Genomic DNA, 14226 nt, shown 5'->3' with positions numbered 1-14226 from the left:
TGCCCAACTCACACATCTCTGCCCATCTCTCATTTGTCACAGGCCCCCCGTACGATGTACGGGTGTCCGAGGTGCGAGCCACATCCCTGATGCTGCAGTGGGAGCCCCCACTGTATACGGGAGCTGGGCCTGTCACAGGCTATCACGTCAGTTTCCAGGAGGAAGGCTCTGAGCAGTGGAAGCCAGTCACCCCGGGCCCCATCTCTGGCACCCACCTGAGGGTAAGTTCTTATGCCTTCATCTTCTCACTGGCCCCGAGCCTTCCCTGCCACTAGAACATTAGCGCTGGAATGACCTCCAGACATCGTTGCCCTCACTTAATGGCAGCAGAGGACCAGAGAGGAAGAGCGATTTACCTAGGGTCACACAGCAAGTTGGAGGTAGGTCTGGCTGGCTGGTGCCCATGTCCTGCTCCATGCTAGGCAGGCGCCTCCGTAAAGACTCACTTGCTATCAGCCAGGTATATCACCATTTGCACATGCATACGCCTTGAGCCCAGAATTCTGCTTCTGGTATTGAATTATAGAAAGGTCATTAGGCCGGGCGCGGTGGCTCAAGCCTGTAATCCCAGCACTTTGGGAGGCCGAGACGGGCAGATCACGAGGTCAGGAGATCGAGACCATCCTGGCTAACACAGTGAAACCCCGTCTCTACTAAAAATACAAAAACTAGCCGGGCGAGGTGGCGGGCGCCTGTAGTCCCAGCTACTCGGGAGGCTGAGGCAGGAGAATGGCGTAAACCCGGGAGGCGGAGCTTGCAGTGAGCTGAGATCTGGCCACTGCACTCCAGTCCAGGCGACAGAGCGAGACTCCGTCTCAAAAAAAAAAAAAAAAAAAAAAAAAAAAAAAAAGGTAATTAGGCAAATGTGCAAAGATCTAAGGATAAGGATGCTTCTTGTAGCCTTGTTTATAATGGCCCAAGCCAGAAACAACTGAAACATCCATTAGTAGGGGTGTTGCTTAAGTTCATCACAGTGTACCTTAAAAGTAGAATCCTGTGCCAGGCAGTATAAATAAGGCAGTTAAAAGAACAAGACAGTATAAAGAATGGAGATGGGCAGGGCATGGTGGCTCATTTCTTTAATCTCAGCACTCTGAGGAGGCCGAGGTGGGAGGATTGCTGAAGCCCAGGAGTTCGAGACCAGCCTGGGAAACATGGAGAAACTTCATCTCTACACACAAAAAAAAATTAGCCAGGTGTGGTGGTACACACCTGTAGTCGCAGCTACTCGGGAGTATCACCTGAAGTGGGAGGATCACCTGAGCCCAGAGAGGTCCAGGCTGCAGGGAGCCGTGATCGTACCACTGCACTCCAGCCTGAGGGATAGAGCAAGACCCTGTCTCAAAAAAAAAAAAAGAATGAGGTGGACCTACATGCATGTATTAACACAAAAAGGTATCCATCCTATGTGGCTAAGAAAAACAAAGCAGAATACAGAGTAGGATATTTATATGTGAATAGCATATAATATATATAACATGTTATATATAACGTGGATAAATAAACATGTATGCATGAGTGCAAAGAGTGGACAATGCCCCAGCCAGTTGTCAGCCAGGTGAGACAGGGACAATGCCCCAGTCTCAGTCTTGAGACTGACAGAGGTCTCAAGTTCCCCTGCCTCAGCCATCCAGATCATTTTCCAGTGCAGACTCACCTTGAACAGAACTGTTTAGAGCCCCCAAGAATCCCAGCACTTTGGGAGGCTGAAGCTACATGTTCCTTAATTTAAATGAGAAACAAACTCTAGAATCGTTGGCTGAATGAGAAGTCTAGCAGAATCACTGGTTTTGTTCTGGAGTGGTGGTTGCTTTAACTTCCACACGTGCGGGAGGTAAGGAAATCACAAAGTGTCTTCTCCGGGCCTAACCAAGACAATTCACAAATACTTAGACATGTCAGGAAACAAAGATGTCACTTGAAACATTATTAGCAGACACAAATTACTACCTTAGACGACCAATCAGAGTTAGACTTCCAGGTGACTGAAGGCCACTTTCACAGGCCATCGTGTCTACACCTAGGGCCAGCATGTCTCAGGGCCTCCTTTATTTGAGGAATATTTGTAAGAATGTGATGTGGATTAGGTTCCATTTTCTGCAGCCCTAGGGAAAGGTGAAGTATTTCTCCAGCCCGTTTTCCTGGGTGCTTTTCCCCAGCAGGCAGGAAGATACGCAGTTTTCAAGCCCATTCATCAACATTCCATGAGGGAGCAGCCGGAGGAAAGAAGGCTGGCTCAAGAAGCCCATCACAATGGGAAAGAATAAGATACTAACAAATAGGATAGGTGCATGTCCTGTTTCTACCTGGATTATGTCCTTGGAAAAGTCTAAAAAGATTTTGCCCAGGCGCGGTGGGGGCTCATGCCTGTAATCCCAGCACTCTAGGAGGCCGAGGCAGGCAGATCTCCTGAGGTCAGGAGTTCGAGACCAGCCTGGCTAACATAGTGAAACCTCTTTTCTACAACAAAATACAAAAATCAGCCACATGTGATGGTGCGTGCCTGTAGTCCCAGCTACGCAGAAGGCTGAGGCAGGAGAATCACTTGAACCTGGGAGGCGGAGGTTGCAGTGAGCCGAGATCGCATCACTGCACTCCAGCCTGGGCCACAGAGTGAGATTCCATCTCAAAAAAAAAAAAAAAAAATCTCTAAAAAGATTTTTACCTTGGCCGGGCATAGTGGCTCACACCTGTAATCCCAGCACTTTGGGAGGCTGAGACGGGTGGATCATGAGGTCAGGAGATCGAGACCATCCAGGGTAACACGGTGAAACCCCGTCTCTACTAAAAATACAAAAAATTAGCCGGGCGTGGTGGCGGGCGCCTGTAGTCCCAGCTACTTCGGAGGCGGAAGCAAGAGAATGGCGTGAACCCAGGAGGCGGAGTTTGCAGTGAGCTGAGATTGCGCCACTGCACTCCCGCCTGGGCAACAGGGCGAGACTCCATCTTAAAAAAAAAAAAAAAAAAAAAAAAAAAGATTTTTACCGAATGGTTCATTCTGGTCATGTCTGGGGGAGGGCCTGCCACGGGTGCTTTAGTCCTTCATGGCATGTTGTGCTGTGTCACTTAAAATGTTTCCCAACATGTGTGTATTTCTTTTATAATCGGAAAAAAGTAAAATACCTTCATTTTACAAAAAATGAAATTAAAGCCACCTCAGATAGAATCAGGGAAGACGAGCCTCAGCCCGGGGACTCTGCTGAGACCTTGAGGTCTCCTGACCTCATATAGGTGAGGTCTTCACCTATATGAGTGGCTCACCCCCTCCGCATGTACGTTGGCCCAGGCCAGGGCAGGACAGCCTTGGTGACCTGGCACTGGCTTCTGCATATGGACTGTTGGCCACCATTCGGTCAGTCAGCCCCTGGCTAAACATTTCTTCACACCTGCTTTAATGCCAGGCCTGGACCAATTCCTGGGCATGAGAAACTAAATAAGTCACAGTTGTTGGGTAGCAGGCAATAATAATACTGTGTGATAAATGTTGCAATTGAGGGGGTCTCAGGAATTCTGGATGCTCAAAAGAGAAGGTGAGAGGTGTTTCCTGGAATCCACGCATCTGCCGAAACGGAGTGATGAAGCACAGGCTACAGTGGAGTGAGCCAGGAGGGAGGCAGGACGGCATTCCGGGCAGTGCACTCAGCAAGGGCAAAGTCAGGGAGGTGTGAAATGGTGTGATGGATGTGGGGATGCTGAGAGAGCTGTGGCGTGAAGGGGACAGATGGAGGGACAAGAGGACAACAGGCTAAGGCCAGGTTAGGAAGACTCTAGGTACTCAACCTCGAAATTTGAACTTGACCCTGAAGGCCACTAAAAGATGTACACACCATGAGATCGGCAGAGATAGACTTGGAGAGAAGGGTCCCAGGGCAGAAACGCCCTTTAGGAAACTGCTGGACTACCCCAGGTGAGGAGAAACAAAGCCTCAATCATGGCTGTGGATGGGACCTGGAGGAAAGTGGCCACATTTAAGAAACATTAGGGAGGTCGGGCGTGGTGGCTCACACCTGTAATCACAGCACTTTCGGCGGCTGAGGCGGGTGGATTACCTGAGGTCAGGAGTTCGAGACTAGCCTGGCCAACATGGTGAAACCCCGTCTCTACTAAAAATACAAAAATCTGCCCGGCGTGGTGGTGAGTGCCTGTAATCCTAGCTACTCGGGAGGCTGAGGCGGGACAATTGCTTGAACCAGATAAGCAGAGGTTGCAGTGGGCAGAGATTGTGCCACTGCACTCCAGCCTGGGTGACAAGAGTGAAACTTTGTCTCAAAAAAGAAGAAAGAAAGAAAAAAGAAACATTAGGGAAATAAAACAGATGGAACCTGGTGATTGGTGGAGAGAGCCCAAGAAAAGGATGGCAAAGACAATCGCCAGGTGTTGAACGGCCGTCTTTGTCACATGGAAAGATGAGGGACACAAGAAGGGAGGGAGTTTTCTTGTTGAGAGTGGCTCCCCGAGTGGTTCCCTGCACCCTGGGGCCTGGAAAAGTCACTGCTGTCCTCAGTGCTGGTTCTTGCCCTCTGCCCTCAGGTTTCTGACTTGCAGCCAGGAAAGAGTTACGTGTTCCAGGTACAGGCCATGAATTCGGCTGGTCTGGGGCAACCGTCCATGCCCACCGATCCTGTGCTCCTGGAGGACAAGCCAGGTAGGGGTGGCCGGAGAGGCCAGAGCTCTGCCGCTGGGCTACACCGTTGGGGACGGGTGGAGTTCAAGGGAAGCTGGGAGAAGCCTGATGCTGTGCTAGGCCCTCACATTTCTCTGGCCCTCCAGCAAGCCCCTGAGGGAGGGGTCATCATCCCACATTGAGACTGATTTTATTATAGCTCAGAGAAGATCAACCAGGTCACATGCTGGTATATGACAGAATCACTCACCTCTCCCAACTAACTATAAAGCACATTCTCTTTCCATTCTTTTAATTATTCATTCATTTAATAAATATTTGGTGATGCCCACGTTGCACTGTGAATACAGGAGTGAATGAGAGAGTAAGATCCCTGCTCTAATGTAGGAGTGGGGGGAGCAGAGGGCAGTAAACAAGTAAACTATTGCATGAGGAAAGCGATCTAAGATAGAGATAAGTGCTTTATTATAAAAGAAAGAATACAGGATGATAGGATGGGGCAAGGTTGCTTAGCTAGGGCAGTCAAGGAGGGCCTCTCTGAAGAGGTGACATTTGAGGTGAGAAGGAGCCAGATCATGCAATGCCTTGGCAGCCACAGCAAGGAGTCAAATTTATTATTAAGAGCAACGGGCAGGCCCTGGAGGTTTAAGCAGGGGAGGGATGTGACCTGGTTTATTATGCATAAACATCCGCTGCCCTCTGTTGGATCTCGCCTTCAGGTGCCCATGAGATCGAGGTTGGTGTGGATGAAGAGGGCTTTATCTATTTGGCTTTCGAAGCCCCTGAAGCCCCCGACTCCTCAGAGTTTCAGTGGTCTAAAGACTACAAGGGCCCACTGGACCCCCAGAGGGTCAAGATCGAGGATACAGTTAACAAGTAAGTGAGGCGAGGCCGGGCGCGGTGGCTCAAGCCTGTAATCCCAGCACTTTGGGAGGCCAAGACGGGCGGATCACGAGGTCAGGAGATCGAGACCATCCTGGCTAACACAGTGAAACCCCGTCTCTACTAAAAATAATACAAAAAACTAGCCGGGCGAGGTGGCGGGCGCCTGTAGTCCCAGCTACTTGGGAGGCTGAGGCAGGAGAATGGCATGAACCTGGGAGGCGGAGCTTGCAGTGAGCTGAGATCCGGCCACTGTACCCCAGCCTGGGCGACAGAGCAAGACTTCGTCTCAAAAAAAAAAAAAAAAAACAAAAAACAAAAAAAAAAAACAAGTAAGTGAGGCGAGAGGAGAAACAACTGCTCAACGAGACCCAAATACTGTCAGAGGAGCTGGCAGACACTCCCGGCTGAGACCACGGGGCAGGACTCATCGATGATGGCTGAAAGGTGCTGCTCGGTCTTTCTCTGAGGATGCTGACTGCAACCTTAGTGAGAAGAGTAGAGAGTGCACTTATGGGACTGCAATGGTGCTATTTTTTCTTTTCTTTTCTTTCTTTTTTTTGAGACAGGGTCTTGCTCTGTTGCCCAGGCTGTGCAATGGCATGATCTCAGCTCACTGCAGCCTTGACCTCCCAAGCTCAAGCGACCCTCCCGCCTCAGTCTCCTGAGTAGCTTGACTACAGGCACACGTCACCATGCCCAGCTAATTTTTGTATTTTTTGTAGAGATGGGGTCTCACTTGTTGTCTAGGCTTGTCTCTAACTCCTGAGCTCAACCAATCCTCCCCATTCAGCCTCCCAAAGTGCTGGGATTATAGGCTTGAGCCACTGCACTCAGCCAATGGCACTGTTCTTTTGGAGATTCCTTTTCCGTAGGGAATTATATGTGCCCCTAACTCAGTACCTTCGAGGAGACCTTCAAAGAGGACTTGGTTTCTAACCTGGGTGCCAGGGACTTGCTCTTACAAGTTCTCTGTACTTAGGTTCCTCATCTATAGCATGTAGAGTTGGACCAGATGACCACAAGGACCCCTGTCAAATGCCCCCATGTCTCACTCCTCCCCCAGCGGCTCATGGCCTCAGCTCTGTCCAGCAAGGCATAAAGCCTATGCCTCAAGCCCTGGAGGAGGTCAGGGTGGTGTGACCAGTGCAGACCCAGTGCCAGAGAGCCCAGATAATGGCACCATTGAAGGTGGGACCCTGAGGGGACCCTGAGGAGGTAGGTTAGAAGGAGGCAGCTGCCTGTGCTTCCTGACTTGGCCAGGGTCTGTTTGTGGTACAGGCTCACCAGAGGCAACCTGGATTCCCTGGCTCCCAGGCCTCTAGTGCACAAGACTAAGGAGCTCCTCCCAGAGCCTCTGCTCTCCTCTCTCTGCCAGGTCCAAGGTCATCCTGAAAGAACCTGGCCTCGAGGATTTGGGCACCTACTCAGTCATAGTCACTGATGACGATGAAGACATCTCCGCAAGCCACACGCTGACCGAGGAAGGTAATGCTCCTGCCCCCTCCCTGCCACCTCCCCAGAGAGAGAGTCCCAAACACAAATGCCCACAGAGGTCAGCAAGAAGCAACCAAAATAAGTAAAGTGGCCATTTCCACAGAGAAGTAGGCCCTCACCCACCCATTCTTTCCGTCAATAGATACCTATTGAGTACCTGCCACAGGCCAGGTAGGCCCTGTATATTACATCAGTGTACTCGACAGACAAAAATCCCTGCCCAGTGAAATTTACATTTTTCTGGTCTCTCTTTTGTTGTCCCACTTCTTTATTTTTAACTTATTATTATTATTTCTTGAGACGGAGTCTCACTTGTCGCCCAGGCTGGAATGCAGTGGCATGATCTCGGCTCACTGCAACCTCTGTCTCCTGGGTTCAAGCAATTTTCCTGACTGAGCTCCCTGAGTAGCTGGGACTGCAGGCGCCTGCCACCACGCCGGGCTAATTTTTTGTGTTTTTAGTAGAGATGGGGTTTCACCATATTAGCCAGGATGGTCTCAATCTCCTGACCTTGTGATCTGCCCGCCTCAGCCTCCCAAAGTGCTGGGATTACAGGCGTGAGCCACCGCGCCCGGCCTGTTTTCCCACTTTTGGTAAAAGCAAAGGTACTAGAATTATTTTTGTTTCTTTCTGTGGCCCCCAAAAACAACAGTGCAAGTGTGATGATAAATTGCAAACAGCAGTTGGTCTGAGAAACGGGGTGACAATAGGGAGTGTTGAGGACTGTGGGTAACCAGAGAGTGAATACCACGTCTAAAGGACCATCCATATTTAATAAATTAAACTGAACCAAAGCCTGTGCTCACAGCCAATGAGATGCTCTGCTCCCTCTGTAGCAACCAGGACAGCCTTTGCCTATTGTCTGTCCTGCTCGTGGCACATGAGGCCTTTTGATTTTGTTAAGAAGCAGAAGCCAGAGAGACCCGGGTTCCAATTCCGGTTCCATAATTTGCTGGCTGATTTTGGACAAGTCATGCCACCTTCCTGGGCCTCAGTTTCTCGCCCATAAAGAGGGATTATAATCCCTGGCTGCTCCCACCTGAAACAATATTGTTATGCAGATACAATCCGATGATTCTATGCAAACTAAAGCCATCCATGAAAATGACGGTGTTTTTTGGTTTTGTTTGCCGTGTGCTTGCCATGAATCTAGACTCATTGTGTTAAGGATTCTGGGGCTTACTAGAGAAAATGAGGTGTGGGCTCTGCCCCGCCAGTTCATCCACACAGTCCGTATTGACCGAGCACCTACTGTGTACAAGACATTCACGTAGATTCAGAGCTCGCTTTAGCAGAAGAGGCAACACAAAGAAGCAGTCAGCAGGGGGGACGCAGTGGCTCAGGCCTATAATCCCAGCACTTTGGGAGGCTGAGGCGGGCGGATCCCCTGAAGTCAGGAGTTCAAGACCAGCCTGGCCAACATGGTGAAACCCTGTCTCTGCTAAAAATACAAAAATTAGCTGGGCATGGTGGCACACTCCTGTAATCCCAGCTACTTGGGAGGCTGAGGCAGGAGAATCGCTTAAACCCTGGAGGCAGAGGTTGCAGTGAGCCAGATCGTACCATTGCGCTCCAGCCTGGGCAACAAGAGCAAAACTCTGTCTCAAAAAAAAGAAAAGACGAAGAAGAAGAAACAGCAAATAAGACAGCATTCTAGAACAATCTGAGACTTCTGGGCTACAGTGCTCGGTGTGGTCCGGACCCAGGGACGCTAAGATAGCATATGACAGGGGTGAGCAATGAGGCCCTGGCACCAGTGGTCCCAGAGTGACCAGAGGCAGACAGTAATACTCAGCCCACAGCATGCAGAGGACTAATGAAGTATGCAGAACCAGGCACATGGTAGGTGCTCCTCTAGGGAAGTAAGACTTGATCTAGGCCTTGAAGGACAGGGAGAAGATGCAACTTCAGGGTGGTGAGCAGCAGCCTTGGCATCACCCTCAGTGCCCCAGGGCAAAGGCCCACAGTATTCATCATGGCCCCTATGGAGCCAAGGGACCCCACCTTGGGGGGAGGTGTCTCTTGGAACTTTGACCCAGCACAGGATCATTGGATGGCTCCTGTGGGCCTCCCACCCCTGGCCAGGATATTTCATTCTCTCTGGTTTCTTCCTTACTCCCCCCTATCCCAGAACTGGAGAAGCTGAAGAAGCTGAGTCATGAAATCAGAAACCCAGGTAAGCAAGCAGTCCAAGCTGCAGCCTTGTGCACCCCCCACTGGGCCCACTGGCATGTTCTGAGCAGAGCAGAGTCAGGCCAAGGACCAGGAAACAACCCCCAGCGGGTGGGGGAACCACAGAGCTAGAAGGTCAGAGACCACTCAGGAAGCTCACAGACGGAAAAGAGCAGCAGGAAAGGGGATGCGAGGAAGGGAAATGTGGGCGTTGCCCTCTTTTATAATTACTATTATTGGCTCTTTAGTCATTAGATTTGGGATCTTCTAAACCTCTGCTTCCCTCCGTTGGCTAGGGACAGTGTGTGCAGTCCCTAGAGCAGGGGAGGTCACACACTTGGCTACACAAAAGAACCATGTTGGCACCTTTCCTAATCCCAATACCTAGGCCATGCCCCAGACAAATCAGAATCTCTGAGGATGGAGCCCAGATGCTAGGGATTTTGAAAGTCCTCGGGGATCCAATGCCCGGCCAGGTTGAGAACCGCAGCCCCAGAGCTCTTAGAAGAGGAAATGCTTTGCTGAGATTAAATAAATCCAGAGTGGGCATTCGGAAAACCCTCCTCTGAGCCCCACCCAGCAGAGTGTCCTTCAGGTTCTCTAAGCGTTTTGCAATGTCAGATGCCAAAGGTGTGCTCCAGGTGGGGCTGGAAGGGAGCGGGAAAGGGAGAAGGGGTCCAACCCACCCCCTTCCCATCCTGCCCCTCCCAGTGATCAAACTGATCTCCGGCTGGAACGTTGACATCCTGGAACGAGGAGAGGTGCGGCTTTGGCTGGAAGTAGAAAAGTTATCTCCAGCCGCTGAGCTGCATCTAATCTTCAACAACAAGGAGATCTTCAGCTCTCCGGTAATTGGGTGCTCACAATCCCTGAAGTGAGGCTCCCCTGCCAGGGAGGTGGCCTCACGGGGTCATGATTCTGCATGGGCTGGTACTTCCCCCTAGTGGCCATTTCAGAAATGACGGTGTGCTTTTGCTGTTCAGTGGTGGCGACGGGATGAGGACCTTTGGCTTTTAGTACCAGTGCTGGTGTTGGGGGTGGGGGTTGGCAGGGACACTACATGCTGGCCAATGCAAGGGACATTCCCACAAACAAAGAATTTCCATCCCCCCCACAACTTTTGATTACCCCACCAGACATTCTTAAGATGAAAAACCTGCATTCATGCCTATAATTATCCAAGGCTAGACCCTAACTCTATTTTAGATATAAATACAAAGTATTTTTGTACATTTTTTTCTTTTTTTTAATCTTTTTAGTTAGAGATGGGGGCTCACTGTGTTGACCAAGTTGCTCTTGAACACCTGGCCTCAAGTACTCCTTCTGCCTCCGTCTCCCAAACAATTTTATTTTTTGTTTTCTGTTTTTATTTGTTTGTTTTTGAGATAGAACCTCACTTTGTCACCATGGCTAAAGTGCAGTGGCATGATCTCAGCTCACTGCAGCCTCAACCTCTCAGACTCAAGCAATCCTCCCACCTCAGCCTCCTGAGTAGTTGAGACCACAGTCACACACCACCATGCCCAGCTAATTTTAATTTTTTTTGTAGAGACAGGGTTTTGCCTTGTTGCCTGGGCTGCAAACTCCTGAACTCAGGCGATCCTCCTACCCAGCCTCCCAAAGTGTGCAATTTTACTATACACTGAATGGAGAATTTTTATTCTGCTGGCTACTTTACCTACGCTCATTCATTTTCCTGCTTTTGTACAGAATAGCTTCTGATTTTTTGGTTTTTCTTCTTTTAAAGTCAAACCAATTCATTATAAATCAGTGCGGCATAATTGAGGTTATATCCAAGCACGTCTATATTGAAATATTTTTATTTTAAATGACTTATTTCTTCTTTATATTATGGTTAGAGTATGATATTATTTTGTAAATCATATCTGTAGACAGGTTGTATTAGATCGAACCACATGATTTGTCGATATTCAACTGTTTACCTGCTGACATGGCAATTTCAACCTCATGAGACACTCAAATTCATGACTCAATCTCACATTATTTGTGAATTTCATCTCCAGATGGCAAAGCAGCCATTAGAAAATACATGTTGTGGCTGGGCAGGGTGGCCCACGCCTATAATCCCAGCACATTGGGAGACCGAGGCAGGTGGATCACCTGAGGTCAGGAGTTTGAGACCAGCCTGGCCAACATGGTGAAACCCTGTCTCTACTAAAAATACAAAAAATTAGCCAGGCATGGTGGTGCACACCTGTAATCCCAGCTACCGAGGAGACTGAGGCATGAGAATCGCTTGAATCCAGGAGGCAGATGTTGCAGTGAGCCAAGATCGCGCCACTGCACTCCAGCCTGGGCAATAAAATGAGACTCTATCTCAAAAAAAAAAAAGAAAAGAAAAGAAAAAAGAAAGAAAATATGTGTTGGCCGGGCACGGTGGCTCAAGCCTGTAATCCCAGCACTTTGGGAGGCCGAGACGGGCGGATCACGAGGTCAGGAGATCGAGACCATCCTGGCTAATACGGTGAAACCCCGTCTCTACTAAAAAATACAAAAAAAAACTAGCCGGGCGACGAAGCGGGCGCCTGTAGTCCCAGCTACTCGGGAGGCTGAGACAGGAGAATGGCGTGAACCCGGGAGGCGGAGCTTGCAGTGAGCTGAGAGCCGGCCACTGCACTCCAGCCTGGGCGGCAGAGCAAGACTCCGTCTCAAAAAAAAAAAAAAAAAAAAAGAAAATATGTGTTATATATATCAAAGGTCCAACGACAAAAAAAAAAAAAAAGAAAGAAAGAAAATATGTATTATATAAAGAAGGCACTAGTTCTGACAGGAGTCTCATGTCCACCCCCTGTGGGTTATATGACCTTGGCAGGTCTCTTCACCTGTCTTGCCTGTTTCTGCATCTGTGCAATGGGACTGGTTGTCCCAGCATCAAAAGGTGCAAATCAGAAAACTGACTTGAAAGTTCTGCATAAAAATTGTGCAATGACCTTACCACATGGTATAGGAAGTGTTACAAAGTCTGGACTCATTAGTATTCAACTATATTTCTATAGTTGTTCCTATAGAAAAATGAAACAAAATTAGATCACTCCTCCAAATCATACATACAAATAAAGCCAGAGGGAGAAAGAACCTAGATGAGGAAAATGAAATTTTAAAAACTGTTAAAGAATATGGTAAAATATAAATGAGTGTTAATACTGGGTAGCAAGTACATGAGTACTTTTTTTTCCAATATCCTTTACACATGCCGATGGGGTTTTTCCTATTTTAAAAGAAGTAGAAATTAAGTGGTCTGGCACAGTGGCTCACACCTGTAATCCTAGTACTTTGGGAGGCCGAGACGGGCAGATTACTTGAGGCCAGGAGTTCGAGACCAGCCTGGCCAACATGGTGAAACCCCGTCTCTACTAAAAATACAAAAATTAGCTGGGTGTGGTGGCGCATAATTGTAATCCCAGCTACTTAGGAGACTGAGGCAGGAGAATTGCTTGAACCCGGGAGGCAGAAGCTGCAGTGAGCCAAGACTGCGCCACTGCACTCCAGACTGGGCGATGGAGCGAGACTCTGTCTCAAAAAAAAAGAGCCTGTAATCCCAGCACTTTGGGAGGCTGAGACGGGAGGATCACGAGGTCAGGAGATCGAGACGATCCTGGCTAACACGGTGAAACCCTGACTCTACTAAAAAATACAAAAAACTAGCTGGGCGAGGTGGCAGGCGCCTGTAGTCCCAGCTACTCGGGAGGCTGAGGCAGGAGAATGGCGGAAACCCGGGAGGCGGAGCTTGCAGTGAGCTGAGATCTGGCCACTGCACTCCAGCCTAGGCGACAGAGCGGGACTCCGTCTCAAAAAAAAAAAGAAAAGAAAAGAAAACAGGCAAAATCATGGCACAGCGGGAGTTGGGGGCTTGTTATTAAATTGTAACTGATCACACCACTGCACCCCAGCCTGGGCAACACAGTGAGACTGTCTCAAGAAAAACAAAACAACAACAAAAAAATTGTAATGTATTCAAGTATCCAGGGGACTGGGTGTGGGGGGAGCCGCAGAGGGTTACCCAACACCCTGCCCAAGTCTCTGAAGGCTGACAGCTCTGCGCTTACCACCCCCAAGCCCACTACACCCTGATGTGTTCCCCTCAACAAAGTTCTCAGAACAGGGAAAAGGACTCTGGAGTTTGTCCTTTTCAGAATCGCAAAATCAATTTTGACCGAGAGAAGGGCCTGGTGGAAGTGATCATCCAGAACTTGTCTGAGGAGGACAAAGGGTCGTACACCGCTCAACTCCAAGACGGAAAAGCCAAAAACCAGATTACCTTGACACTGGTGGATGACGGTCAGCCCCGCCCTGCCCTGCCCTGCACACCCGGCCTGCCCCGCAGTCCTGAGTCCTCCGCTCTGCAGTCCGCTGAGCACACCCCTCGCCTTCTGCTGCCCCATGTCCCCTCTCCAGACCCACACTCTTCTCGGCTCATGCTGGTTCCTCCCTCTGTGTTCACAGATTTTGACAAACTTCTGAGGCAGGCAGATGCTAAGAGAAGGGACTGGAAGAGAAAACAGGGTAAGAGCTGCTGGAGTGAAGTTCAAAACCCCTGGCCACTGGTTCGTGCTAGAGATGCTGGACTGGGGGTTAATGGGCCCCCCAGCCCTGCTGGGCCCCCGAGGGATGTCCACTGCCATTCAGTCCAGTTCTGTCCCAATGCCAGATCAAAATAGCTCTTGCCTGACCTGAGGGTGAGAGCTGATCCCTCTTAAATTTTGCACCCTGAAGCCAGGCACACTGTCTCATGCCTGTAATCCCAGCACTTTGGGAGGCCAAGGTGGGCAGATCACTTGAGGTCAGGAGTTCAAGACCAGGCTGGCCAACATGGTGAAACCCTATCTCTACAAAAAATACAAAAATTAGCCGGGCATGGTGGCACATGCCTGTTATTCCAGCTACTCAGGAGGCTGAGCCACGAGAATCCTTGAACCCAGGAGGCGGAGGTTGCAATGCGCTGAGATTGCGCCACTGCACTCCGACCTGCGCGACAGTCTCAAAAAAAAAAAAAAAGAAAGAAAGAAAGAAAAGAAAAGAAAGAAAGAAAT

General features: G+C 49.5%; 1 protein-coding gene across 1 annotated transcript in view; it reads left to right on the top strand.

Moving 5' to 3' along the window:
- Positions 1 to 14226, top strand: part of MYOM3 (myomesin 3) — a 61352-nt gene that overhangs the window by 34855 nt on the left and 12271 nt on the right. The window contains exons 20-27 of the mRNA XM_010355740.2: positions 43 to 221; positions 4531 to 4645; positions 5344 to 5500; positions 6885 to 6994; positions 9135 to 9179; positions 9887 to 10023; positions 13330 to 13474; positions 13640 to 13699. Of these exons, the coding sequence (XP_010354042.2) occupies positions 43 to 221; positions 4531 to 4645; positions 5344 to 5500; positions 6885 to 6994; positions 9135 to 9179; positions 9887 to 10023; positions 13330 to 13474; positions 13640 to 13699 (948 nt within the window). The remainder of the gene's footprint in view (positions 1 to 42; positions 222 to 4530; positions 4646 to 5343; positions 5501 to 6884; positions 6995 to 9134; positions 9180 to 9886; positions 10024 to 13329; positions 13475 to 13639; positions 13700 to 14226) is intronic.

Source organism: Rhinopithecus roxellana, chromosome 12, assembly GCF_007565055.1.
Source record: "Rhinopithecus roxellana isolate Shanxi Qingling chromosome 12, ASM756505v1, whole genome shotgun sequence".
Classification (NCBI taxonomy): domain Eukaryota; kingdom Metazoa; phylum Chordata; class Mammalia; order Primates; family Cercopithecidae; genus Rhinopithecus; species Rhinopithecus roxellana.
Note: the sequence above shows the minus strand (reverse complement) of the source record. Positions and strands in the feature narration are given on the sequence as shown.